This window comes from Condylura cristata, unplaced genomic scaffold (genome assembly GCF_000260355.1).
Source record: "Condylura cristata isolate star-nosed mole 26May11 unplaced genomic scaffold, ConCri1.0 scaffold00034, whole genome shotgun sequence".
Classification (NCBI taxonomy): domain Eukaryota; kingdom Metazoa; phylum Chordata; class Mammalia; order Eulipotyphla; family Talpidae; genus Condylura; species Condylura cristata.
In genome coordinates this window covers 9,624,315-9,649,052 of record NW_004567135.1, presented here as the reverse complement: position 1 = coordinate 9,649,052, position 24,738 = coordinate 9,624,315, and the positions used below count along the sequence as shown (strand labels likewise).

The 24,738-nt window shown below is 57.5% G+C and overlaps 2 protein-coding genes across 2 annotated transcripts in view; one reads left to right on the top strand and one right to left on the bottom strand.

Annotated features, from left to right (window-relative positions):
- The window catches only part of CACNA2D4 (calcium channel, voltage-dependent, alpha 2/delta subunit 4), a 92,865-nt gene that overhangs the window by 10,340 nt on the left and 57,787 nt on the right, over positions 1-24,738 (bottom strand). Inside the window, exons 28-29 of the mRNA XM_004692539.1 lie at positions 11,444-11,505; positions 10,096-10,158 (exon numbers count right to left, since the gene is read on the bottom strand). Of these exons, the coding sequence (XP_004692596.1) occupies positions 10,096-10,158; positions 11,444-11,505 (125 nt within the window). The remainder of the gene's footprint in view (positions 1-10,095; positions 10,159-11,443; positions 11,506-24,738) is intronic.
- The window catches only part of LRTM2 (leucine-rich repeats and transmembrane domains 2), a 9,553-nt gene continuing 9,098 nt past the window's right edge, over positions 24,284-24,738 (top strand). The window contains exon 1 of the mRNA XM_012732606.1: positions 24,284-24,457. The gene's annotated coding sequence lies outside the window, so the exon portion shown is untranslated. The remainder of the gene's footprint in view (positions 24,458-24,738) is intronic.

Below are 24,738 nucleotides of genomic sequence, written 5' to 3'. Positions count from 1 at the left end.
GTGGGTGGGAGGGGGGGAGAGGGGAGAGAGAGCCAGCAGGATGACGACGCCCACGTCTCCCACCAAAGCCTGGGCTCATAGCAGAGGTCCTGTGGGGTTTCCCCAGAGACCCTCGAGCACAGTTAAAACCCCGTCCCCCCACCGCACCCCACTCCCCCCACTTTGGCCTGCTCCTCTGCCTAACTCTCCCTCTCGGTGCTCTAACTTCTAATCCGGTGGTTGGCTATGAAGTCAGTCTAGGGGGTACAGTCAGACTTTTGGGTAACAGTGTTGACTGATGCAGTGTGAATTGCTTGCAGGACAGTCAAGGTTTTGTGAAACTTGATTTGGTGAGTGTGTGTGTCTGATTGCAAACTATTTTTTTAAAATTTATGACTTATTCTCATTTGCAAACTTGGGGTAGTAAATAAACCTGTATTTGCATTTTAAATAAAAAGTTAAATATTTGGTACATGGCTTATTTGGATTTTTAAAAATAGTATAATGTTTATTTTTACATCATTTTGTGACTATTTCCATCTCAGGTGTAATCCCCGTGGGCTTCCCATCACCAAATCACCTGTGTGCCATCACCACAGTCCAGTGCACTCCCCCCTACCCCATTTTTGACCCCATCCCCCACTCCACCCCTGTAAAATGTCTCTGGCAGATAGTTCATTATTATTATTATTATTTTCTCCCCCAGGTCCTTTATACTCCGGCTATGAGTGAAACCATCCAGTATTTTTCCTTTCTTTTCTGGCTTATTTCACTAAGCATGATCCCTTCCAGTTCCACACATGTCGCTGCAAAAGGCATGAGTTTATCTTTTTTGATTGCCGAGTAATACTCCATTGTGTATATGTAACACATCTTTTTAATCCAGGCATCCACTTTTGGGCATTTGGGTTGATTCCATGTCTTTCCTATTGTAAGTAAATCAGCAATAAACATGGGGGTGTAGGTGTCTTTTCGAATCAGTGTTTTGTGTCTTTTGGGGAGATACCTAGGAGTGGGATTGCTGGGTCATACGAAAACCTCATGTTTAGCACAAACTATCTTTTTCCCCTGTGGGTTATGGTCAAAAGAGTTCAAAGCAATGTTCTCCACCAGCATACTCAATATCCTGCTGGCAAGAGGGCTTGAGAACTCTGGGTCACCTTCCTCGCCCCTCCCTCCAGGGACTCCCCATCCTGGTAGACATCACCCCCTTTCTGACTCCATGGACAGACGTGTGCTGCCATGGACTCCACGTGCTCTCAGCAGCCCAGTCGCCCTCCTGACCGAGAGACTGGGTGAACAGTGTTCTCCCCGCTCCCTGCAGGCTGGAAATGAGGTTCCTGGTGAGGCTGACCAAGTTCCCACGAGCCTGCCCCATTCCCTTTGCGAACGCTCAGCTTATTCACCAACCCCACGGGTTCTGAGACAGGCGGGTGCTGAAAGTAAGACAAGCGTACCCAGGACACTACGGACATGTGCCCTTCTCTGATTCTCTAGAAGGCGTCTTCCTGGCAGAGAGTTGCCATCCTTCCCTTCTTCATTAGTAGGATCCTAGCTTTAATTATGGTAGCAGTGTGCTCAGCTGAAAGACTACATTTCCCAGACATCTCTGCAGCTGGGGTTGGCCAGTGAGATGTGATCATAGTCAGAGGGTGGAACTTCCTGGAGTCTTTTTAGAGGTGCCCACAGTTTAAAGAGCCCCACGCCAGGGCTACTTGTTCTTGGCTGCTGCCATGCACCTTGCTTCCTTCACCCGGAACGTGGGCAAAAAGGCAGGTGCACTGACAGCCATGTTGTGACCTTGAGGCTGAGTTCTCTGGAGGCCTTGGCTGCCGTCATTCATCCTTTGATGCAGGAGCGTAAACCTCTAATTTGTTAAGTGGGGACCCTGTTCCTGACAGCAGAATAAAATTTCTGGCTGGGGCCCTCCCTGGTGGCACAGCGGGTTGGAGCAATGCACTGCAAAGCTAAGCCAAGCCATGGCCACTGCAGTGTGAGTTTGATCCCTACCTGGGAGCTGACCCACATGATGCCACAGACCTCTCCTGACCTGCCCACTGCTGCTCCCCCTCAGCAGTGTATTTCAGTAGATCGGCCTGTTCTGCTCCCCACTCTGTCTCTGGTGAGTTCTCTTGCTGCTCCTGCACCTCTGGCCTGTACCAGTTCTGTATGAATAAATAAATAAAATCTTTAAAAAAAATTTCTGGCTGATGTAGTTTCCTCTGAACTTTGTTAAAGTGAATCAGGGTCTCAAGCAGGTAAACTGATTGGTTTCCTTGCAGAGCATAGAGTCTGTGGGTTAAGGACCCCAGGCTTAAGGAGGGGTGCTCTGGGGCACCACGCAGGGAGGACTGGAGCCAGTCTGCGGCCACGATACTGTGAGGGCTTCCGGAGCCTTGGGCCTGTGTGCCGGGGTCCATCTTCCCACTAGGTCTACTCACCCCACGGCCGTGGGGTGAACCTCAGAGAGCAGTGACCCCCAGAGCTCTGGGGCTGGGCCAAACGGTCAGGGCTGCTGAGCATCCAGCCAGTTTCTTCTTCTCCAGCAGCAGGATAACATCCTGTTCAGGGCTGTGAGGAGCAAAGGGGCTTCCAGAGGGACATCACGCTCCGTGGATCCTGGTGGGGACCCGCCTTTGGCTCCTGGTGGGGACCCTCCTTTCATTCCCTCCGAGGTTGCGTCTTCGCTGGGCTCCCCACAACTACCCAGCCTCTTGACAAGGGCCTTTGGCCCACAGTAGGGCTGGGAAGAAAGCGAAGGAGTGGGTGCCAGCATTGCACCCCTGGGGGAGCTGCCTGGGGCCTTGGGCCCCCGGCTTTGGTTGTTGGGGGGCCTCACCTGCCAGGAAGCTGTGGGCTGAGGGCCGGGAGGGAGGACGGTGCTGTTCCCTCTGTGAGATTTGAGTCCTCAGGGAGGAGCCACCCCCAAGCAGCTGGTTTTCCAGGCTCCACTGCCCCTTCCAGGTCCACTCTGTGGGCCCCACGCGTGGGAGGTACCCACAGGCAGTGACAGCCTCAGAGTCTCAGCTCCAGGGTGACAGATCACGGTAAACATCACCAAGATCCAGTGAGCTGCTGTCACTGCTCGGGCCCAGCTGTCTGCTTCTCTTTCTGGGGCCCAGCAGAGAGCTGTAATCCTGTGGCTGGTGATTCTTTATTAGAATGAGGCCTGGGCTGGAAGAAGGGCCCAGGGGGCCAAATGTCTAATGGGCAGCCTGGACCCAGAAGAGCCAGCGGGCCCTCCCTCGGGGCTGCGGACGGTGCCGTCTCTGTCGGTCGGAGGAGGAAGGGGGCAGGAGTCGGCCTGGGAAGACTCCACCGGCCGGAACAGGGACAGGCACCCTCACAGAGGGGTCTGGCGCTGGCCTCAGTAAAAGCCACCAGGAGGCTGGTCCCCACACCACAGCGTCACTGAGGTTTCAGGCAGTATGGGGGCCCCACTCTGGAGTCCCTCAGCCCCCCAATATGGGGTGGATCCAAGAACTTAATTTCTATACACTGCCAGATGCTGCTGGGTCTCCCCGCACAGGACAAAGGTGGGGGAGGGCAGTGGTCCACCCTCGCCCCCCTGAAGGCACTTGGGTGTGTCTGGGGGGGGGGTTTGGGTGGGTGAGTAGGAGCTTGTGGGGGGAGGATCCCTTGCAGGGTCACACGGGTCCCTGACTTTCGGAAGTCACGCTCTTCCCTTGAATGCAGGCTTTTAGAGAGCAGAATATGGTGACAGGGATGGGTGTCACTTCTGAGACTGGATTTCAAAGGACCGTCTTCCTCTCTGCTCTCTGCACTCGCTCACTCTGATGAGCCAGCTGCCCAGCCCTCAGCTGCCCAGCGGAGAGCAGAAGCAGCTGCTTCTCCAACCAGGCCTGGACCACAGCTCTGGGAGACGCCTGCTCAACTGCACCCCCACACCTTACCCCAGAGACGCCGAGGGAGCAAGCCCAGAGGTTCAGAATCTTTGCATTTGGGCCTCCCTGGTGGCGCAACGGGCTAAGTCTCAGCATTATGAAGCTATTGCAGATGCTTCAGCACGAGTTCAGTGCCCAGCCAGGGAGCTGACACACGTGGCGCGGCAGACCTCTCCTGACCCGCCCGCTGCTCCCCTCAGCAGTGTGTTTCTGTACATCTGCCTGCTCTGCTCCCCACTCTGTCTCTGTCTCTGGTATATAGCTGTTCACCATAAATAAATAACTCTTTAAAAAAAATCTTTGCATTTGGAGGTAATTTGTTGCACAGCAGTATTGATTGCCTGCTATAAAGTCACTGAACGGATGAGTAATTTGATTTTTTCTATTTCCTTTTATTGGGGTAAAATACACATCACATGAAAAATATCGGATGGTTTCACTCATAGCAGGAGTACAAAGGGCCAGGGGAGAAAATAATAATAATAATGAACAGCCATATACCAGAGACATTTTGTGGGGGTGGAGTGGGGAATGGGATCAAAAACAGTGGGGGAGGGAAATGCACTGGACTATGGCGATGGCACACGGGTGATTTGGTGATGGGAAGCCCACGGGGATCACAGCTGAGATGGAAAAAGGCACAAAAAGATGTAAAATTAAACTATTATATCACATTATTTAAAAAAATACACATCACACGAAACTCAGCATCTCAGCCATTTTTAAGCCTATGATGCAGCGGCATGAAACACATTTTGCGTCCCCGTAGCTCCGTCACCGCCATCGGGGCCCAGAATGCAGAACGCTCCCACTCCACCTGCCCCGAGAGCACTGTGTCTCGTGACTTTGATCCTCGCAGAGTGCAACTGAGACAGCACTTGCCTTTGATCACTGGCTAGATCACAGGGTGTGATGTCCTCCACGTCCCCCACACCTTGGCCGATGGATTCTCCTCTCAGGTCGCCCATCCATTGTGTTCACAGACCACGGCTGGCTTTCCCAGGCACAGATGAGTGAACGCTTGGGTTTCCCACAGTCACCTTATTGGGAACAAGTTACTAGGACTCTAAGACCTTGCTTTCGATTCTCTTGGGTGTTTACCCAGAAGTGGGAACCTTCGTAATACGGTCATTCTAGCTGTACTTTTTCAAGGAGCTGCCATATTGTTTTTTCTCCTTAGAGCAGAAATGGGATCACACAGCCGAGCTGGCGCCAGCCCGAGGCTCCCCACCACTCCGCCTTCCTGTGACTCTCCACACTGGTCCCACTGCATCTGGCCTCACTGTCAGGCCTGTTCAGTTCTCCACAGTGAGTATCTGCCCAGAGTCGGGGATAATGCCGGGTGCTGCTTGGGCCACTGTAGTTTCTGGCCTGAGTCTTACTCCCTTCCACCCTCTAAGAGCCTGATACAGCTTAGATCTCAGGGCCAGAGTGTCTGGAGCGGGGGAAGAGGAGCTGCACCACTGGAGATGCTGTTGCAACCACAATTTAGTGACTAAGAACCTGGCATCTCCCTGAGGGGTCAGGATTCCCAGGCGCTGACCTTCAGAGCCCTGGAGGTATCAGCCCTATCACACAAGACTCAGCTACGTGTAACAGTGGATGAACTCTGCTGTGAGTAGCAGTGGGGGGACGTGGGTTGGGGGCTCAGACAGGAAGCTGACACCTCCAGATCAGGACTGGCAGTGTACACACCTTCTTCCAGAGAGGGGTCTCCTGGGGTCATCCACCCTGCCCTACAACTTCTCCAGGCCCGTCAAAACCAATACTCTGCAGACGTTTTAGAAAGCCCCCCAGCCTCTTACTGCTCTTGTATTTCTAGGTAGAGGGTCTGCCCTGTGGCAGCTGTGACTTTCAGGCTGGAGTCTAACCTGGCAGAACAGCAGTGTTTTCCCTGTTATGAAAGAAGGCTGAGAGTGTCACCTGAGGAGAGGAGCGGAAGCCCCAGCTTTGCAGGCCTCGCTGTGGGGAGCAAGGAGGGTGAGGGTGACAGGTGCAGTGAGCTCGGGGCTCTGGAGTTTCCTCTGGAAGTTCCCAACCCTGTTCCAAAGGTTAATTTCAGTTCCCTTGCACCCTGCTTGATTTTACAGGATTGGGGGTGACTTACTTTTCCTTTTTCCTCTTGATCTCCTTCACTCATTTCATGCCTCCACCCTGCCCCTCACTGAGCAACCACCAGTCTACGAACCTGTGTGTTTTTAGGTTCCACCTGTTAGAGAATGTAGTATTCCCCTTTCTTGGCGGAAGAAATTCACTTACCACAAGCTCCCCTGAGGTTCCTCCCTATTGCAAAAGGCAGGAGTTCCTTCTTTTTTAAACGGTGGAGTAATCTTCCCTGTATGCCTTGTTCTCTTTATCCACTTATCTATTCATGGACATTTAGATGGTCTCCATGCTTTGGCTATTGTGAACTATGCTGCAATAAATACGCACTTGGCATTTTGAGTTAGTGCTTTCATTTTCTTTGGATAAATACCCAGAAGTGGAATTGCGGGATCATATGGCGGTTCTATTTTTACTTCCTTGAGGAACTTCCATCTTGTTATCTCTACTGGCTACTAATTTACATTCCCACCAACAGTGCCCAAGAGTTTCCTTCCTCCACATCCTCTTGTTATTTCTAGTCTTTGTGCTGATTACCATCCTAACAGGTGCGAGTGATCTCTCTTTGTGGGTTTGATTTGCATTTCTCTGATGCTTATCAAAGCTGATCACCTTCTCCTGTGCCTGCCCTCCTGTATGTCTTTGAAACAACAGCTACTCAGCTCTTCCACCCCTGGCTTTATGGGATGGCTATAAAAACGACATAGAGTGCAAGAAAATAATAAATAGGTGATTGCCAGAGTTTGGAGAGGAATCACGGGCAGTTATTTTCTTGTAGGCATGGAGTTTCCATTTTGTGAGATGAGAAGGGCTGGATGGTGGTGGTTGTATAATCGCATGAATGCATTTAATTCCACTGAACTGTATATTTAAAAACGGTCAAGGGAATACGTTTTAGTCATGTGTATTTTAGTATAACAAAAAAAAAAAAAAACCTTTTTGTTTTTACAGATTGCAGAGAGCTCTCTTGTTCCTTCTACCAGGTGAGTACACAGTGCAAACAGCTTCCTAGGAACCCTCTCACCAGACTCTGAATCTGCCAGCACCCTGACCTTGGCTTTCCCCACCTCCAGAACTGAGAAATAAATGTTCAAGGTCTGGGGCCCTCCCTGGTGGTGCAAGGGGTTAAAGCACAGCACTATGAAGCTATCACAGCCACTGCAGCATGAGTTTGATTCCTGACCAGGGAACTGACCCACATGACGCAGCAGACCCCTCCTGGTCCGCCCACTGCTCCCCTCAGCAGTGTACTTCGTCGGTCTGCCTGTTCTGCTCCCCACTCTGTCTCTGGTGAATCCTCTCACCCTCCGCATCTCTGGCCTGTACCCCAATTCCGTGTGAATAAATAAATAAATCTTAAAAAAATGTATGGTGTGTATGCCAAAAAAGAATAAAAGGATAATACGTTGGGGGTAAATAAGCCATGTAAACAAATACCTTGTAAAATATCAACCTCTGAATACGTTTGCTGTGTCATATTATTCGAAGTTGTACCCAGTGATCCCTCGACTGTGATGGACAAGTGTGGTTTGGGGAGAAGCAATGAGTTACCCAGTGGGGTATGCAGAGGGCCCCTCTTGGGGGACTGCCTGCCATGAAGAGGTGACCAACCTCTTCTGCAGTGGGCCTCCTCCTTGCGAGGTGATCCTGGCTGCCTCTCGAGCAGAGGCAGTAAAAGGTGGCTCACGGCGGGTTAAAGCACTGCACTAAGAAGCTAAAGCCGCTTCCGCATGAGTTCGATCCCCGCCTGCCCCGGAGGTGACCACATGGCGCGGCAGACAGACCTCTCCTGACCCACCCGCTGCTCCCCTCAGCAGTGTACTTTGTTGATCTGCCTGTTCTGCTCCCCGCTCTGTCTCTGGTGAAGCCTCTCACTGCCCCACACCTTTTGCCTGTACCCCAGTTCTATATGAATAAATCTTTAAGATAATAAAAGGTGGCCCCCCCAGGGGGGCCCCCTCACACCTAGTCACACCAGTCCCAGAGCTAAATATGTTGCTCTGTTTTCCAATGACTGGGAGGAAAATCAAGATGAATACAACTTTGTGACACATGAAAATGACATGAAATTCAAAGTTTAGCATCTGCATTAAGTTTTGTCGGCCAAAGCCACACTCATCTGGTCACGTACTGTCTAGACCAGTTGGGCAGAGGCTCCCTGCACTCTGCTGCTGGCCACTGTCTAGGGCCAGCTGTCCTCTCCCCCAGTGACCGGCCTGCCACAGTCTCTGAAATGCCTGAGGCCACCAGGCCCCATCTGTCCCTAGAAAGCCAATACCACAGAGACCTGGCGACGTGGCCAGGAAGGCAGGGGTCAGCATGAATGGTGGAGCGTTTCATTCCAGCCACGGCTTTCGATTTCTGACAGCGCCTGAGTCCTCCCGGAACCATGAGAAACACGGGCCGGCTGTGGCTCTGACCAGGGAGAGTGAGGTGACCCCAGGGGGCACCAGAGGGGTGAGAGTGAGCAACAGAGGCCCAGGCAACCCCACCGACAATGAGCACTTCAACGCTTGCAGAGATCGCCACCTGGCTTGCCCTCTAGCACCAAGATGAGAACGGGGGACTGTCCTTCACGTCCCGGCCAGCTGCGGGCACGTTCCGCAGGCGCGGCCATCTGAGCCTCGACCTACGGGTACCCTAGCAGCTCGGTCGGCCTCTTCCCCACGCCTCCTGCGCCTCCCTGGTCCCGCTGTGTTCTGATGCCATCTTGGACCTTCAAGTACCCAGATCAGGCCAGCCACAGCTTCGCCAGGCACGGTGAGGCCACGACCTCTCTCCGTCGGCCTCGGTTCTCCACAGCTCTGTGACACACCAGGCCCAGACAGGCTGGCGGGTAGGAGTGACCTGAGAGCCACGTGGTCTGTTTTCCTTGTGTTAGAGAGGAGGAACCCGACACACAGATCACGGCAGCCGCTCGCCAAATCATGTTCCACATCAGTGGCCAAGCTTACTCTGCCCTGAATACCATGTCCCGTCCACGGAGGTTTAGGCTGGAGGCCAAACAAGCTTCTGGCTTGTTTCATCCTCTCAGCTGAACTCAGGTAGGTTTGACAGGCCTCTTTCGTTTGATGCCTGACAAAATGAACAATGAGTCTGGGAGCCTTTTCTCGCTGGCCTTGCTGAGTGCGCGCCAGGCCCAGGAGACACCCCTGTGCCTAGGGGAGATTAGGTGTGCAGCCAGCCTATGTGTGGGATAGGGCACCCTTGACCCCCTCGAGCAGACCGAGGGCAGGCTTGGCGGGCTGGAATTTTCCATAAAGAGGTCCAGACAGCGAGAGACACAAAATGACGAGGGCCTGGGTCTCTGGGGCTCGTGGGGGTGTGGGGGGGGGTGGGCGTGTGTTTTCAACTGAAGTGTCCGTCCCCAAACCCACAGGCTGAAGCCTAAGCCCCAGCTGATGGCAGAGGCTGGGTCTTTGGAGCTGACGGGGCCCTGAGCACCCGTCAGGAAAGCGGGGCCCTCTGTAGGGCCCAGCACTGGGGCAGGGCCGGGGAAGGGGGAGCCTGGCTCATCTAGGCCTCAGTGTGGGACTAATGCCCGGGTAAGAGACTCCAGAGAGCACCCACCCCTCCGCCAGGTGAGGCAGCCGGGAGCGGGGCCCTCCCCTGGCGATGCCCGAACCCCGTCTGACTTCCACGTTTGTAGTCCCCGGCCCCCGCTCTGTGGCTTGTTCGAGCAGCTCCAGTGGCCTTGGAGGCAGGGGTGGGGTGGGGGTGGGTGGGGGATGACGTGACCGGGGGAGTGAGGTGCTGGGCAGTAGGAGGTGCTGGGGAGAATGAGGAGCCCCTCAGAAGCAGGTCTGCTGGGGGCACAGTCCCAGGGAGCAGAGCCCGGCGCAGGCTACCAGTGGAGCCCCCTTGTCTACTCAGACCCTCCCCACTGCCACGGGAGAACGCGGGTGGTGGCAGAGGAAGAAGGAGCGTTTCTCTGCCCACCTGACTTTTGTAATCTCCTTAGGTCGGCTTTGGGTCCACAGAGTGACCCCACTGTCTTCAGCCCTCTCACTGCAGCTGGTTCTAAGCCAGGAGGACTTCCCGGCAGCGGTGTTTCTCTGACTGATGTGGCCATGGGCCCTTCGCTAACTCCACGACCCCCAGACCTTACCTCCTGCGGCCTCTCTGAGATCAGAATGAACCCATTGTGGTCGATGACAAAGCAGTCCAGGCCCTGGGGGGAAGCCAGAGGGGAGTCACGGCCAGGCCCTGCTGTCCCCCGACCTGTCCTGAGGGGCTGCAAAGCCCCCCTGCCCCAGTATCAGGGAAGAGGTGCCCCCAGCACTGAGGGAGGGGGCCGGGGGAATGCGGAACCAGCTCATCTAGGGGACATAGTTTGGGGGCCACATTTCTCTTATCTGCCCTCTCCACGGGGGGCGGACTCACCCTGTCCTGGCAGCCGCCTGGGCAGGGTCCCCCTGCAGCGCCGCACTGGAAGGAAGGAGAGAGCCGGTGAGTTGTGGATGTGCGTGTGCGGCGTAGATGTGGGCCCGTGCAAGTGTGCACGCAGGTAGGCACGGTGCGTGCGCTCTGTGTGTCCGAGTGTGGTGTGCTAGTGTCGGGGAGTGTGGGCGTGTGCTCACAGTCACAGTGCGTGTGTGCACGGGCGCGTGCTCCGTTTGGCGTCTGGACAGTAGGGTGTGTGCACCGCGGGCGCCTGCTGAGCAGGTGTGTGAGTGTGTCCTGGTATGTCTGCACAGGTGCATGGGGCGTGTTAGGGGTCAGCCACGGAGACAGGACGCCCCTGGCTGGCAGCGTCTCAGGTACCCCGTTTCCTCGGGGGGAGCCGGCCCGCTCCCTGCAGCAGGGAGGTCCACAGGGACTCACAGGCCCCTCGGAGGCGCCTGTTCTTTTTTGTCCTTCATGAGGTGGTGCTGACCCGGGTGGCTGGACTGGTCTGCGTCTCCCTGCCCTGCCTCCCGCCCACTCTGTACTAGAGCGCTAAACTGGCATCAGGTGAGGGCAGAGCAGAGCAGAGCAGGACCGGATGACACTGTGGGCAACAGTGAGGACACTGAGGGGCCCAGGAGCCCAGGCTGCTGGCTCGGGGAGAGGGCAGGAAGGGGACAGACAGGGTGGGGAGGAGGACCGTGGCGGGGAGAGGGGCCAAGGCTTGGGTCTCGACAGAGCTTCCCCCCACCCCTGACTTCTCTTTACTCTGCCCTGAGGGGGCCTGTGTGGCTGGCTCTGGGGCCGCAGAGAGGGAATGAGTTGCATGTTCTGGGTGGGGGGGTGGGAGGGCTGTGCCCTTTGCCACGGGGATGAAGTGTGCAGGGACCAGAGATGGAGGGCTAAAGTGTGGGCGTGGGGGGCCACAAAGGCCTGAGGGGAGGGTCCGGGAGAGCAGCCTGAGGGGTAGGAAGTGGGTGAGAGGCAGGAGTGCTCCAGGGGGGAGCACCTTCCTCCCATGGCCTGGCCGAGTCCTCCAGCCCTGCCCAGGCAGCCACCGCCACACCCACCTGCTGTGTCACTGCCCAGAATGTGTGTCGCAGGAAGTCCAGTCTCATCTGCACGCCCACCGCTGCCAGGAAGCCGGCGAGGGAGGCGAGACCGCGTGTGTTTTGGGGAGGGGGTGGTAGGTGGGGAGAGATGGAGAGAAAAAATGTTCAAGTTAAAGGAAGGCGGTGCATTGGCAGGGAGGGGGGACAGAAGCCTGGGAGCAGAAGCCCGGGCAGAAGAGACCTTGGCTTCCAGCTGCGCAGCAGAAGAAAGATACCCAATGCAACACAACGCAACACAACACTACGCAACACAACACAATGCAACACAACACTACGCAATGCAACGCAACTTAACGCGGTCGGGCTCTGGAGGACTAGAGAGCAGCATCCATGCTCAGATTTGGGGAACTCAAGGAGGCTAGAGCAGCTCATTCTCTCCTCTCCCACAGATGGAAAATTGAGCCACATGCTCAAGGTTACATGACCAAAAGGGAGGGGTTGAGGCTGTGACTTGGGGTCACTGCCACTTGGACAACTCAATGGGTTCCTAATTTCAAGTGTGATGTGACACAATTATACCCCATTCCTGTGTAGGGTCTCCCCCATCTTCATAAGAAGGCTCCTTCCGGGTCATCCCTGGTGGTGCAATGTTGGAGCTCAACACTGCAAAGCTGGCCTCGGCCGCTTCAGTGTGAGTTCGCTCCCCGCCCCGGAGCTGACCCACGTGGTGCGGCAGACCTCTCCTGACCCGCTGCTCCCCTCGCCAGTGCACTTCATCAGTCTGCCTGTTCTGCCCCCCACTCTGTCTCTGGTGAACACTCTCACCCCCCCGCACCTCTGGCCTGCACCCCAGTTCTGTATGCTTAAAATAAATCCAGATCTGGCCCCACTTGCTGGCACCTACAGGAAGATACCTGCACAGGTGCCAGCCTCCCTGGCTCCTAAGTAGGAATCCAGGCTGGTGCTCATGTACTAAGATAAGAGAAGTGGGGCACAGAAGAGGAAGCAAAGGCAAGCTGGACTGAAGTCAATGAACCTCGGAGGGTTTCCTGCCATCTGGAGTAACAATATGGAAGGCGTGTCAAGTACCAGGCACCTTTACAGCCATGAGTTTATTTCCCCCATAGAACAGAACAGCTCTGGGATTACTCAGCCTTTACAGCTGAGGCCACGAGGCTGACACTGCTCCCCTGGCACCTGACCGCTGGACACAGGTTCAGGACACGCCGGGTTCATCTCGAGGGCTCTCGGCCTCCGGTCTCCAGGCCTCCACGCTAGGTCTGGCCTTAGGAAGAGTTTCAAGGCACGAGTAAAGCGCCTGCCCCCTCTCTCAGCACCTTCGTCCATGAAATGGGAGTGGACCTGGGTTCTCAGCCAGGATCTGTGCTGGGGGGACATTCTAAGATGCTCCAGGACCGTTCTGAGGGGTTTTCTAGCATGCTCATTCCGACTTCCTGAGAGCCTCTGGCTCTTCTTAAATTGACCAGGAGTTCCAGTATGGCACAGAGATACAGAATAGTATCTTTTTTAAAAAAAAAATATTTAGAGTGATAACAAATCTGCAACGGATAAAAAGTGAGACCAAGAAAGAGCCAAGGAGGCCAGAGTTAGGCCAGAGGCTGTGACCTTTGAATTTCTCTGTTATAAAATGGGTCATGGGCTCTCCCTGGTGGTGCAGTGGGTTAGGACACAGCACTGCAAGCTGGCTGCAGTCGTTTCACTGCGAGTTCGATCCCTGACCCCAAAGGTGACCCACGTGGCGCGGCAGACCTCTCCTGCTCACCCGCTGCTCCCTCAGCAGTGTATTTCAGCTGATGTGCCTCTTCTGCTCCCCACTCTGTCTATGGTGACACCTCTCAATCTCCCCCGCCCCTGGCCCTGCACCTCTGGCCTGTACCCCAGTTCTTGTCTGCATAAGTAAATAAATCTTAAAAGAAAAAAAGAAAGAAAGAAAGAAAGAAAAAGGCCGAGTAGAAGAGGGAGATTTCTGAAAACTTTTGGAGTGGAGTCACATGAGTGCTTCGAATGGTCAAATCTCTGGGATTTAGGAAAGTGTAATTGACCCCATTCTTAGCTTCAGTGGTCAGGAGCTCTCGAGTTATTCCTGGAATAAGACTCTGCTTAGTGCCAGGTCTCATAGCATCATGCAATCCTGAGCTGGAAGAAATTCTATGATCCTAACAAGAGAGACTTGAGAGGAGGGGGCTATGTTTTCCTTAATGGAACAGGGTCTCGAGGCTTTGGTGGGGTGGAGAGAGGCGTGCAGAGTGCATGCTCGCCCGCCAGTTTCCAGCAGCACCTCAAGGCAGGGGTCTGGATATCCTTGGGAGACTTTAGGACATTTCATCTGCTAACAGCATTCCCACACGGGTCACCGACAGGCATTTTCAAAGGTCACATGTTCAGAACAGAACACTGGCTCATCCTACCAAAACCTGACCCCTCCTGAGACTTTCCCACATGGGGGCACCTTTCCTACCTCATTGCAATCCACAGTAGCCACATTCTGCAGCCGGTATTTGTAAATCTTCCCTCTTTTGCAGCTATCACCATGGGCTAAAGCAACATTTCTCTCACTTGGCTGAATGCACCAGACTTTCCCCGCTCCCCACCCCTCCCTCCTCATGTCTGTTCTCCATGTGGCCATGAGCGTGATCTTCCAGAAGGTCATGGCATGTCATTCCCTTGCTTAAAACCCTTGGACACCTTCCACAATTGCTCTTAGAACAAAACCTGAACTCCTTTATAACAGCCCGCTGAGCCTGGCGGGAGCCACGGGTCTCTCTGATTTCAACCTGAATCACTTTCTCCCTGGAACATGCTAAATTTGTTCCCACCCAGGGTATTTGCATGTGCTGTCCTCTCTTCCCAGAATGCTCTTCCCCTTGCATTGTACCTGGCTGGCTCTTCTCATCTTCGGAGCTCAGCTTAAAAACATCATCTATGGAGCCCTCCCTGGGGGCGCAGCGGGTTAAAGCACAGCACTAAGAAGCTAAAGCCACTTCCGCATGAGTTCCATCCCGCCCCGGAGCTGACCCACATGGCGCGGCAGACCTCTCCTGACCCGCCCGCTGCTCCCCTCGGCGGTGTACTTAAGTCAGCCTGTTCTGCTCCCCACTCTGTCTCTGGTGAATCCTCTCACCACCCCTGCATCTGGGGCCTGTACCCCAAATAAATAAGTCTTTGAAAAACACATCATCTATCTTTACAGAGGCCCAGATGGGACAGTTCTGTCCCCTGCATGGTTCTTCCTCTATCTCAGCGCTCTTTAATTTCTAAAGGACATGAATTATTTATTTTATTCCTATTTACTGCCAGTCGTGTCCCACTAGGATGAGGGGAGGACTAGTGCCAGACAAGGTCTGGGTTAGCACCTAGACTAGACCTCACTCGGAGGGGGTCAATAAATATTTCTTGAGCTGCTGAGCACATAGTTCTGCACTCTGTCCAGCCACAGCCTAGATGCCCCCTCTGTCCCGTCACCCCCACGTCTGCTCTCTGGCAGATGCGCCCTGAGGCCGCAGTTCACTGAGAATCAGGGCGTCTAAGTGAGACACAAAGAAGAGCTTCCTCCCGGGAAGACCTGTCAGATGTTGAAAACAGGAGTTGGTATCCCATGAAGAGGTGGGGTGGGGTGGGGGATACTTAACAGATCTCCGTCTGCTGGTATCTTGCTGGGCCAAACAGCTTGCCCTCCTGGACTTCAGTTGTTTCAACACTGATTCATCAAATGCCTCATAAGCTGAGTCTTGCCTGTTCAGACCTTGAGGAAGCCCACCCTTCTCCCTAGCGAAGTGCCACCCCCGGGACCCTGCTCTGCTCGGCTGCTGTCAGAGCCTGCTGGCCCTGGAGGAGGCTGGCCGCTCTCCTCCTGGCGCCTCCTGTGAGCCAGGCTGTGCAGATGACAGTGTCATGTGAAGCTGCTTGCAGACAGGTGCAGGACTTGCGGGGAAGACCCAAGCAGAGCTCTGCAGAAGGCGAGGGGTTTTGACTTCCCGGCGGTGTCCCCAGAGGGCTGCTGAGAGAGCGGCTCTCACGTTGTGCACAGGGGTCCTGGTATTAGGCCTTGACCTTGGCTCCCTCTGCCTACGTCTGCTACAGGGTGCAGCCGGCCCCTCCCCGGCTTCTGCCAGCCTTCACGCTCTGCCTGCCTCTCCACACTGATCTCATGCCTTCCTCCAAAGCAGCTTTTCTTTAAGACAAACTAACAAAGAGCCCCAATAAGGCCACAGGCGGCAGACGGCTTATCAAGATGCACCTCTTTGCTCTGTATCCTGGCTGTCACCTCAGCACTGCTTTGTCATCACAGACGGCAAAACAAAACAGCTGTGTGCTCGCGAGGACACACACACACTCACTCTCTCTCCCCCCGCCAGGAACCATGGCCCTGCGAGGTGCCAAGCTCTGCCCTTCACCCCCCAGCTCTCACACCTACTTAGTCTTTCCTTCTCCTCTGCTGTGGTACCCAGCCCAGACCCTGTTTATTTAACTGAATCCAGAGCTGCAGATGGGGCGGTTGGGGAGGGGGCCCAGTTTTTCTAGCACAAGCTGGGCGCAGGTGGCCCTCAAGGCATTCTTGGGCCACGATGCCAGGCCAAGGGGGAGCCCAGAGATGGGCATTATCCTACCTCCTCATCTGCAGAGCAGGGATCCCAGGCCAGGACTGCCGAGCTCATCAACTAGCTAATTAGCTAATAGCTAATAGTTAATGAGCGTCAGAGCCTAGACTCAGGTCCCCAGGTCAGGACTTAGGCTCTTTCTCCTCCTCCATTCCTCACTCAGCTGCTGAGGAGCCAGGGAGCTGGGCTGGGGGAGGGAGCCCCTTCTCTGGAAGCACTCACAGTTCCTATAGGGAGATAATAACTCCACAGGCAGCTGAGACCTTTTCAGTCCAAGGACAGAAACAGAAGCATAAACGCCGTCTGAAGCAAGTATCACTGATCAGAGAAGGAGAAGGTCCAGCTCTCAGACCAGCCTGGGAAGCGCCAGAAAGCACGAGGCCTTTGGGTTGAGTTTTTAAGGAGGGGAAGGCCCAAGGAGGAGAGCGTTCCTGGAGCAAGGTCTGGAGGCGTGTTGGGGCAGGTGGGAGGGTGTCTGCAGCCTCCCTGGGGGGTAAGAGGGTGGAATCACCAAGAGGCAAACGGTGCTCCCTCGCCTGGGCCCGCAGTCTGAGTCTTTGGGGTGACATCCCCCCAGCAGGCAGGCAGAAAGGGGAGCCCTGAGGAGGGCTGATCACCAGCCGCAGCCCTATGGTGCGCCCTGCCAGGAGAGCGGGCACTGTGGAAGAGGGACGCCGGGCTGGCCCCTGCACAGGCTGAAGATAAGCAGGAAGGGTTATTTAGGGACGGGGCTCTGAGGGTTCCTCCTCCTAGTCCCGCCTCTGGCTTCCTTTGCCTTTGGAGCAGACACTTTGCTTCTCTTGGAATATCAATTTCTCCAACTTCTTTGTCCTGATTGGTTGGTAAGGAGCCTCCCAGATCCCGACTATCAGTCTTCTCATCTAGATAAGAGTGAGGGTGGGGGGCTCCTGGTGGGGTCCCCCAGGCTGCAGGGCCCCACAGCCTGCTCTCTGCAGCTCGCCCTCCTCGGTAGCCCTGGGGGGTCCCGGAGGCTCAGTGGCCTGAGTGGCCACGTAAAACTCTGGCTTTGTGCACCTGGGGCCCCTTTCTAGAGGCCCCCCGGGAGTCAAGGCACCCCCTCTGGGATGACTCACCCTGGGACCAGAGAAGGGTTTGTTTTTCCCTTCTCCACAGGCGGCATGGAAGACATGGCCCATGCATCTCCAAACAGGACAAAACCCAGCTTCCTGGGGGTCTCCCTGTCCATTGGGTCCTGCTCTTCCTTCCCCAAAAAGAAGGGGGCAGGTCAGAAGAGGGGCAGCCGTGCAGGGAGGGCTCCGGGGAGGAAGATGGAGGAACAAGATAGAAGAGCCTTCCCCTGGCTGCAGCAGTAAACCCACGGTGCTTTTTCCCACCGAAATGTGAGCATTTGAAGGGTGAGCGCGGCCTCCCCTGGGGTGCGCGCCTGTGCGCGCCTCGCCTGTGTGTGCCGCTGTCGCTGTCATCACAGATGTACCCCCAGCTGTCACTCCCTTGCTCCGGCTCTGCTCGAGCACGCCACAGCCACAGGCGCTGGCTCACTCGCTGTCTCCCCTTCCTCTCCCTCTCCCTCTCCCCCTCCCAGCCTCCCTCTGGCCCTCCCCCTTCCCCCCTCAGTTTATTATTGACCCAGCGGCGCGCAGGCAGGCATTCTGCCTCCCAGTGCTGTGTGCTGCGTGCCAGGTCTGCGCGCCTGCAGCAGCGGGACTCGGGGTCTGGATTCCCCCAGCAGTCCCAGGAGGAGGGCTCGGGCTCAGAACGACTTGCTGTAAGGTGCTCGTGAGGTGAGGAAAGGTGAGCACGGAGCAGGTGGGAGGAAGGGCTGGTGGCTGAGCAGGGTGCTGCCTGGCGCGGGCTGGGGGCTTGCCCGGTCTCTGCCCTGCAGGGAGCTGCTGCCGCCTCCTGTCTGGTGCGACTGCTGGAGCCGGGGAAGTGCCCAGGACCAGACGTCTGGGCGGCTCAAAGAGACAGGACACAGGGAACTCTCGGCCACAGTGTTGGGGCCAGACACCGGGATTCTGCTGGAGAAGCGGCAGCTGGGGAAGCAGTGCGGGAGGGCAGTGGTGGTGCCGATGACAGGTCCGGGTGTCACAGAATCCAGCCCCTGCAGCCTGGCTCAGCACCAGCGGCGAGGAACTTGGGCGCTGTGGGACCGGGGTGTGGGGGTGGGGGGGCAGGGCTTGGGGTGGGGGTGGCGGGCATGGGAATAGACCCCAGGCCCCAGCCTCTGTGCAGGACACCCTCCTGTGTGACTGCTGACCTTCAGGTCGCTGTCCTTGGACAAGGGAGCAAAGAAGCCCTTCCCCACTGGACACGGGCCATACAGCTGCCGGCAAAGCCTCCCCGCTGGGGGTGTGGCTGGGACTGGAGGGGGGAGTCGAGGCCCTGCGCCAGCCTGCCTGAGGTCAAGGTGGGGGTACAGACCCAGGTTTATGAGAACTCGCTCAGGCGGCCCCCCCAACATACACCAGCCCTCCACAAATGGGTCAGGAAGCCTTGCCTTGCGGTGGGGGGTGGGGGTTTGGGGGATACCCAGCCAGGCTGTGCCTACTTGGTTTCCCGGCCCTGTGGGGCGCCGACATCAGGCTAGGAGTGGGCGGGCTCTCAGCAGCCTGAGGCCCACTTTGGCCATGCAGGAGAGGGTGCTCAGAGAGACCTGACTTCGGCTGTGCCCAGCAGCCGTGGGGACGGGGCCGGTGAGGCTGGCACCTGGCTGCCAGGGTGCGCCAGGCATTGCCTCTGTGTGACTGGGACTGACACCCTGGCAGCTTAGATAACTCCGCAGCTGGGGGAGGGGAGGGGAGCCAGCACGTGGAGATGGGGCGGGGGAGCCCAGCCCGAAGGGAAGCCCGGAGCAGCTTCCTGCCGCCAAGAACCCGACTCTTCCCATCCCACCTCCCCACTGGCACTGCCTCTGGCATCGCCAAAGAGGAAGGCCAGGAAAACCAGCCTGGGGGTGGCGGGAGGAGGAGAGAGGTTTCTTAAGCAACCGCTCTGGTTTCTTTGGGGTTTGGCTAGAAGATCGTCTGGGGCCCAGAAGAGCAAATCTTGTCCCCATTTTCCAGGAACCAAGACCGAGAGGTGACTTTGGGGCAGCCTTGGGCAGAGTGGGCAGCAGGAGGAGGGGGTTCGCGACGGGTGGGGTGTCTGGGAGGGGAGAAGGGGGTCAAGCATGACATGCGGCTCCGTCACAGGTCTCCATCCCTGGCCGCCTCCGTCCCTGGGAGGCCCCGCCCCGGCCCAGGCCCCGGGGCCTCAGGTGATGTGCAGCTCCTTCCTTTTGGAGAGGGAACCCCTCTCGTGAGGACTGAGCTGGGGGTCTCTTCTCTTCCACTTCTCAGTGTGTCTGCTTGGGGCTGGGAACATATGACAAGGAAAACAGAGGGCAGGAAGCAGGGTCGAGAACGGGGTATGCGGCGTACAAGGGACCAGGAGGCTTTGTCTGTTCCAAGCACAAGTGCAGGATTTGAAAACCCTGCTTCTGTGTGGCCTAGACGGCGTGTGCTACAGGGGATGCCAGGGAGGGTCTACACTGTTTCCTGGAAAAGCCCCACGCCAGTCTGGGAGCAGCCGTCGGGAAACCCGGCCTAGACCGCAGTCCCGACCCACCCCCACCCCTCTCCAAGCCCTCCCAACACACAGGGCCCTGGCTCGCCCCTCTCAGCCCTTCTGGGGGACAGCACCCTCCTGCCCCTGCTTCTCACTCCCGGCCTTTGCCCCTGCAGACCGGCGGGGGTGCAGAGGAAATGGTGAAGGCCCTTTTCATTCGTAGGTCCTGTGAGTCCTTCAGGCTGAGGGGACAGAGAGGGCCCATGCCAGGGACCCTTGACTAAGAGGACCTACCAGGGAGGGCCCGGGCCGGGCGAATACAACGTCCCAGGAGTCAGGCACCCCTCGGTGGAGGCATCGTGGGTGCTCACTGGCTGTGTGGCGTGGCCGTGACTCGGGAGGGTGAACACCACAGAACCTCAGTGCCAGGCTTGCGTGGGCTGCACCAACTCTGCCCGCAGGACTGACCTCTCTGGAGAATGGAAGGGGCAGAGTATGAGGGGCCAGGGTCGAGGGCCACTTGAGGGGACGGGCGCCCCACAGGCTGCTCCTGGGGGCGCCGAGGCGGGCGCTCCAGCGGAAAGCAGCTCTCACCCCCCAAGTCTCCAGGGGATGCTGCACCCACTCAGCTCGGCAGGAGCACGTGGAACCTTCTGCTCCTCCCGCTTGCCTCCTGTTCCCTCACTACCTCCCCACCCCCGGCTTCCCCGGAGCTCCCAGCCTACCCTTCTCACCTCAGCACCCAGCTCCCTGCCCTCCCCACTAAGGCTTCTAGAAAGCCCCCTCTGCTTCTCTGCTAAGATCTGGCCTCAGGAACTTCTCCTCAGGGCATCTGTGAGGTTATTGGAAAGACAGGAGGCGGGGAAGGGGCCCTGGCTGATCTCTAAACTGTTAAGTGCCATAGAAAGTGGGGCTGAAGCTGCCTTTTGCTGCCTCTTCCTCCCTCAACCAGTCAGTCACCTCTGCAAGGCAGCCCATGGTCCATAGCCTTAGAGGCCACTGAGTGAGTAGCTGTGCCACCAGACTGCTGGGACACAAGCAGCATGGCCACGCGGCCTAACCTGAGGTAACTTACTGGAGTTCTGTGCCTCAGTTTCCCCCATCTGCAAAATGGTGTTCCTAATTCCATCATCCTTGGAAAGTTGTTAGGAGGACTAAGAGGACTACCATACAGATGTCTGGGCCATGGGTGTCGTTTCTCCCCCACAGAGGCTTCTCGAAGTGGGGGGCTACTGTCCTCAGGCTCTGTCACAACCTGGCAGGGGCCTGGCATCCAGAGACAGACCAGCATGGTCTCCTGGGGGCGTCTGTCCCTGTTGGGAGAAGCCAGCTCTTCTGGGAGAGAGGTGATCTAGGCCAGGGCTTCACAACTTGAACGTGCATGTGAGTTAAAGCACAGATTCTGGCGGTCACTTGAGGGTTCTGAGTTTGTTTTTTTTTTAAAGATTTATTTTTATTTATGCACAGAACTGGGGTGCAGGCCAGAGGTGCAGGGGCGGTGAGAGGATTCACTAGAAACAGAGTGGGGAGCAGAACAGGCAGATGGACAAAGCACAGTGCTGAGGGGAGCAGCAGGCGGATCAGGAGAGGCCTGACGCGCCATGTGGGTCACCTTCCAGGGCAGGGATCGAACTCATGCTGAAGTGGCTTCAGCTTCTTAGTGCTGCGCTTTAACCCGCTGCGCCACCAGGGAGGGCCGGTTCTGAGTTTTTAAGAAGTTGTCAGGTAAGGCCCAAGCTGCTAGGCCATGGAGCTCACTTTGAATAGCAGGGAGCTAGAGCACAGCCCATGTTTGGGGTTCCGAGGGGCGAAGTGTTCCTCAAGAATCTGACTGCTTTTGGCTCCAAGGTTCCACTGTCCACCCCTGGTCTCTCAGAGAAGGCGGCCAGGGACCCCTCTGAGGCACGGCCACTGTGGAGTCTCTGACCCTGGGACCGAAAGGCCCACGAAGATTGAGAGCAGGCCCTGTAACCACAGGCCTGAGACTGAGATCAGGACCCCCTCGCTCCCTGACTCTTTTTCTGCTCCCCATTCTCCACCCTGGGTGGGGACTTCCCTCCCAGACTGTGTTAATTTATTCCAGCCGCTGGCCCGCGCCTGCTGCTGCAGCTGCTCTCTGAGCCTCCTAATGTAGGTCACCCCCTTTCCTAATGAGGCTAGATACTTCCGGGGCAGGAAGGGGTCCCTGGGTTGGGGGTGTGCTGGTGGGCAGGCCCATCATCTCCTGGAGGGTCGCTGCGTGTTGCCCAAGGAGGCAGGCTGCTCTGCAGGGAGCAGACTCCCCTGGCCCGGGGCGAGGGCTGGTGCCTTACATCTCTCCAGAGATCCAGGGAGAGGTGTCCACACCCCGCCCCCCTTCACCCCGCCTCCCAGTGGGGCCTCTGCGTCTGGGTTCAGGCCACCTGCCTGACTTGTTTCTAAGGTAACATTCATGGCCAGGTCGGGCGATCGGGACCTCCTCACAAGGCCACAGCTGCACAAATTGGGGCTTGATGGTCACCCGCTGGCTTCATTATGAGGGTGACACTGGGCCCGGAAGGATGGGGTGGGAAAGAGGAGACGCTGGAACGGGCAGGGGCCTCAGGTGGGAAGAGGGCTCAGTGAGTGGGACTCGCCCTCCTGCTTCCAGACAGGAAGCCAGGAGAAGTGGGAGCAGGGGTTGGGTCTCCAGCCCTGTGGCTCTGTCCAGAAAGTGTCCCGGCTTAGGGACCCCCGAGGGTTTTCCTAGCCCTGACTTCTGGGCTGGCTGCGTCCCCGCACACTTGTGCTGGAGCACACGGGGGCTGCCTGGCATCCTGAGTGCTGGCATCCGAGCGAGGGAGCTGGAGGGCTGCCAGCGGGCGTGTGTGTGAGCACGTATGTGTGTTAGCACGAGCCTCACTGCATGGCTCTCTGTGGGTGTGTTTGCACCACGTGCAGTGTGGGGAGCTCCAAGCACAGGTCTGCACCTGTCTGTGCACACATAGGTGTCTCCTACAGGGCTCTGAGGGGTGACAGTGCCCGCGAGCCCATGCTGACCTCCCGTGTAAACTCGGGCGGCACGGCATGGCGCCTGGGGTGGCTGCTGACCTGTGTCATCTGCGTGGGTGCGCTGGACTGAGGGTTCTTCCGGAGTGAGATGTCCTGAGGGTCAGGGCTGGAGGCGCATGCATGGGGCGCCTGGCGTGTGAGGCGGTCTCTGCATGGTGTGTGTGAGCGCGTCGGCAGGGAATAACACGTCGCACTACAGGCCTGTGCAGGCTGAGCACAGACAGCGGGGGACAGGGACCAGCGTGCGAGCGGCGGGAGGACCCCCAGAGCCCAGATCCCTGGACTGCTGAAGGGCAGACACGCCCCCCACCCCCCGCCAGAGGAAGGGGCTGGCGTGTCCTGCATCTACCTGGGCTCGGTCTAGGGCTCGCTCCTGAATGACCCTCTAAGGCGGTGCTTGATACAGCAGCTGTCACCTCTCCTCCCTTAGGCTGATCCTCAGATATCCCACCCATAACGGTTACAGCCAGCACCTCTGCGATGATAAGAAAATTCAGGCTCAGAGTTCACAGGGTCAGGCAGCCAGGGAGTGTCCGGACGGCGCCCTCCGTGACCTGTGTGAGTCAGGAGCCTGCGGGGCCTGGCCTGGGAGAGCAGCTGCAGGGTGACTCCAGCTGCTCTCAGCGTCTCTCCCACTCTCAGCCCAGGGACAGACCCTCCAAAGGCAGCTGGGGACGGGGCGGCTCCCCACAGCCCCATCTGTGCCCTGCTGCTGCGACCCACCCAACCAGCCCCAGCCAGGCGCTGCCAGCCCCTGCCAGCCCCTGTGGGGCCTTTCTGGCCTGGGCCCCTCCCAAGTGCAGGCAGAGGGTGAGGAAAGGCACTGCAAGAGCACAGTCAGAGGCCCCAGGACACTCGGGCTGCTGTGTTCCGGGGGTCTGTCACCTGCTGCCACAGCAGCCTGGGTGGGGGTGGGGGGGTAGGGCGGGGAGCCAGAAGACACCAAGAGCTGCAGCAGGACCCTGGATGCTGGGGGAAACCTGCTTCCCCGGCTGAGATTTCAGAGCTAAGTGCAGCGGCAACCTCCACCTCCTCAGCTGCTAACTCTGCCACTTGCTCCGGCTCCCAGAATTAAACAGGCTGTGGGAGGGGGAGAGGGGAGGCTGCAACTGGGCATCACCCAGGGACAACCTGGCAGGAGGTTCGGACACTCAGGGTCAGCCAGGAGCAGTGGGCTGAGCGGAGCGTGCCCTTTGGGAGCCAGTGGGCTGACGGAGCGTGCCCTTTGGGAGCAGGAGGGGGGCTGCAAGGGAACGCGCCCTTTGGGAGCTAGTGGGTCGAGAGGAACCAGTGGGCAGAGAGGAATGTGCCCTTTGGGAGCAGGAGGGGGGCTGGGAGGACTGTGCCCTTTGGGAGTGCTGGGGGGCTGGCTGTTGCTCCCTACCCCACCCCTTCCTCAGCTTGCCAGCGCAGGGACAACCACGACAGTCCCCCTGCCAGGGGGCTGGGAGCATGGAGACCGAGGTCTCCATCAAAGGGGCCTTGGTCATATCAGGGAGAAGGAGGGGGGCTGTGTCCCCCCTATGAGTCATTGGCTTGGAGCCAGACAGGTCGTCGCGCCCCCTCTAGAACTCGCTGGCTGCGCCCCTGGCCTCTGCCAGCTCTCCTGCCCAGGCACCTCACCCTCTCCTCTGTGTCCCTGTCTTCTGCACCAGCAGCTGCTGCCGCAGGAGCCCCTGAGCTGATGAGTCTTATTATAGACCGGCCGGCGGAAGACCGTGCGTGGCGACTCACCTCCAAGGTGAAGGTGGAGGAGAAGCAGGGGGCCGCCCAGCAGCCAGCGCGGGCCAGGCTCCACGCCCCACGCACTGCCTGACTCTGCGGAGGGCCATTCTCTGCCTCCCCGGGGGCCATGGTAAGAGCGTGTGGCCTCATCCTGCTCCTTAGGGGGCTATCCCTTGTCCTCCCACCTGTGACACGGAGACAGTCCGGACACTGGACACGCAAGGCTCTGCAAACATTTAGACACCAACAAACCGGGAGGCAAGGGGGAGGGGCCAGGAGAGGCCAGAGGGAGGCAAGGGGGAGGGGCCAAGAGGCCAGAAGGTGGCAAGGGGGAGGAGCCAGGAGAGGCCAGAGGGAGGCAAGGGGGCGGGGCCAGGAGAGGCCAGAGGGTGGCAAGGGGGCGGGGCCAGG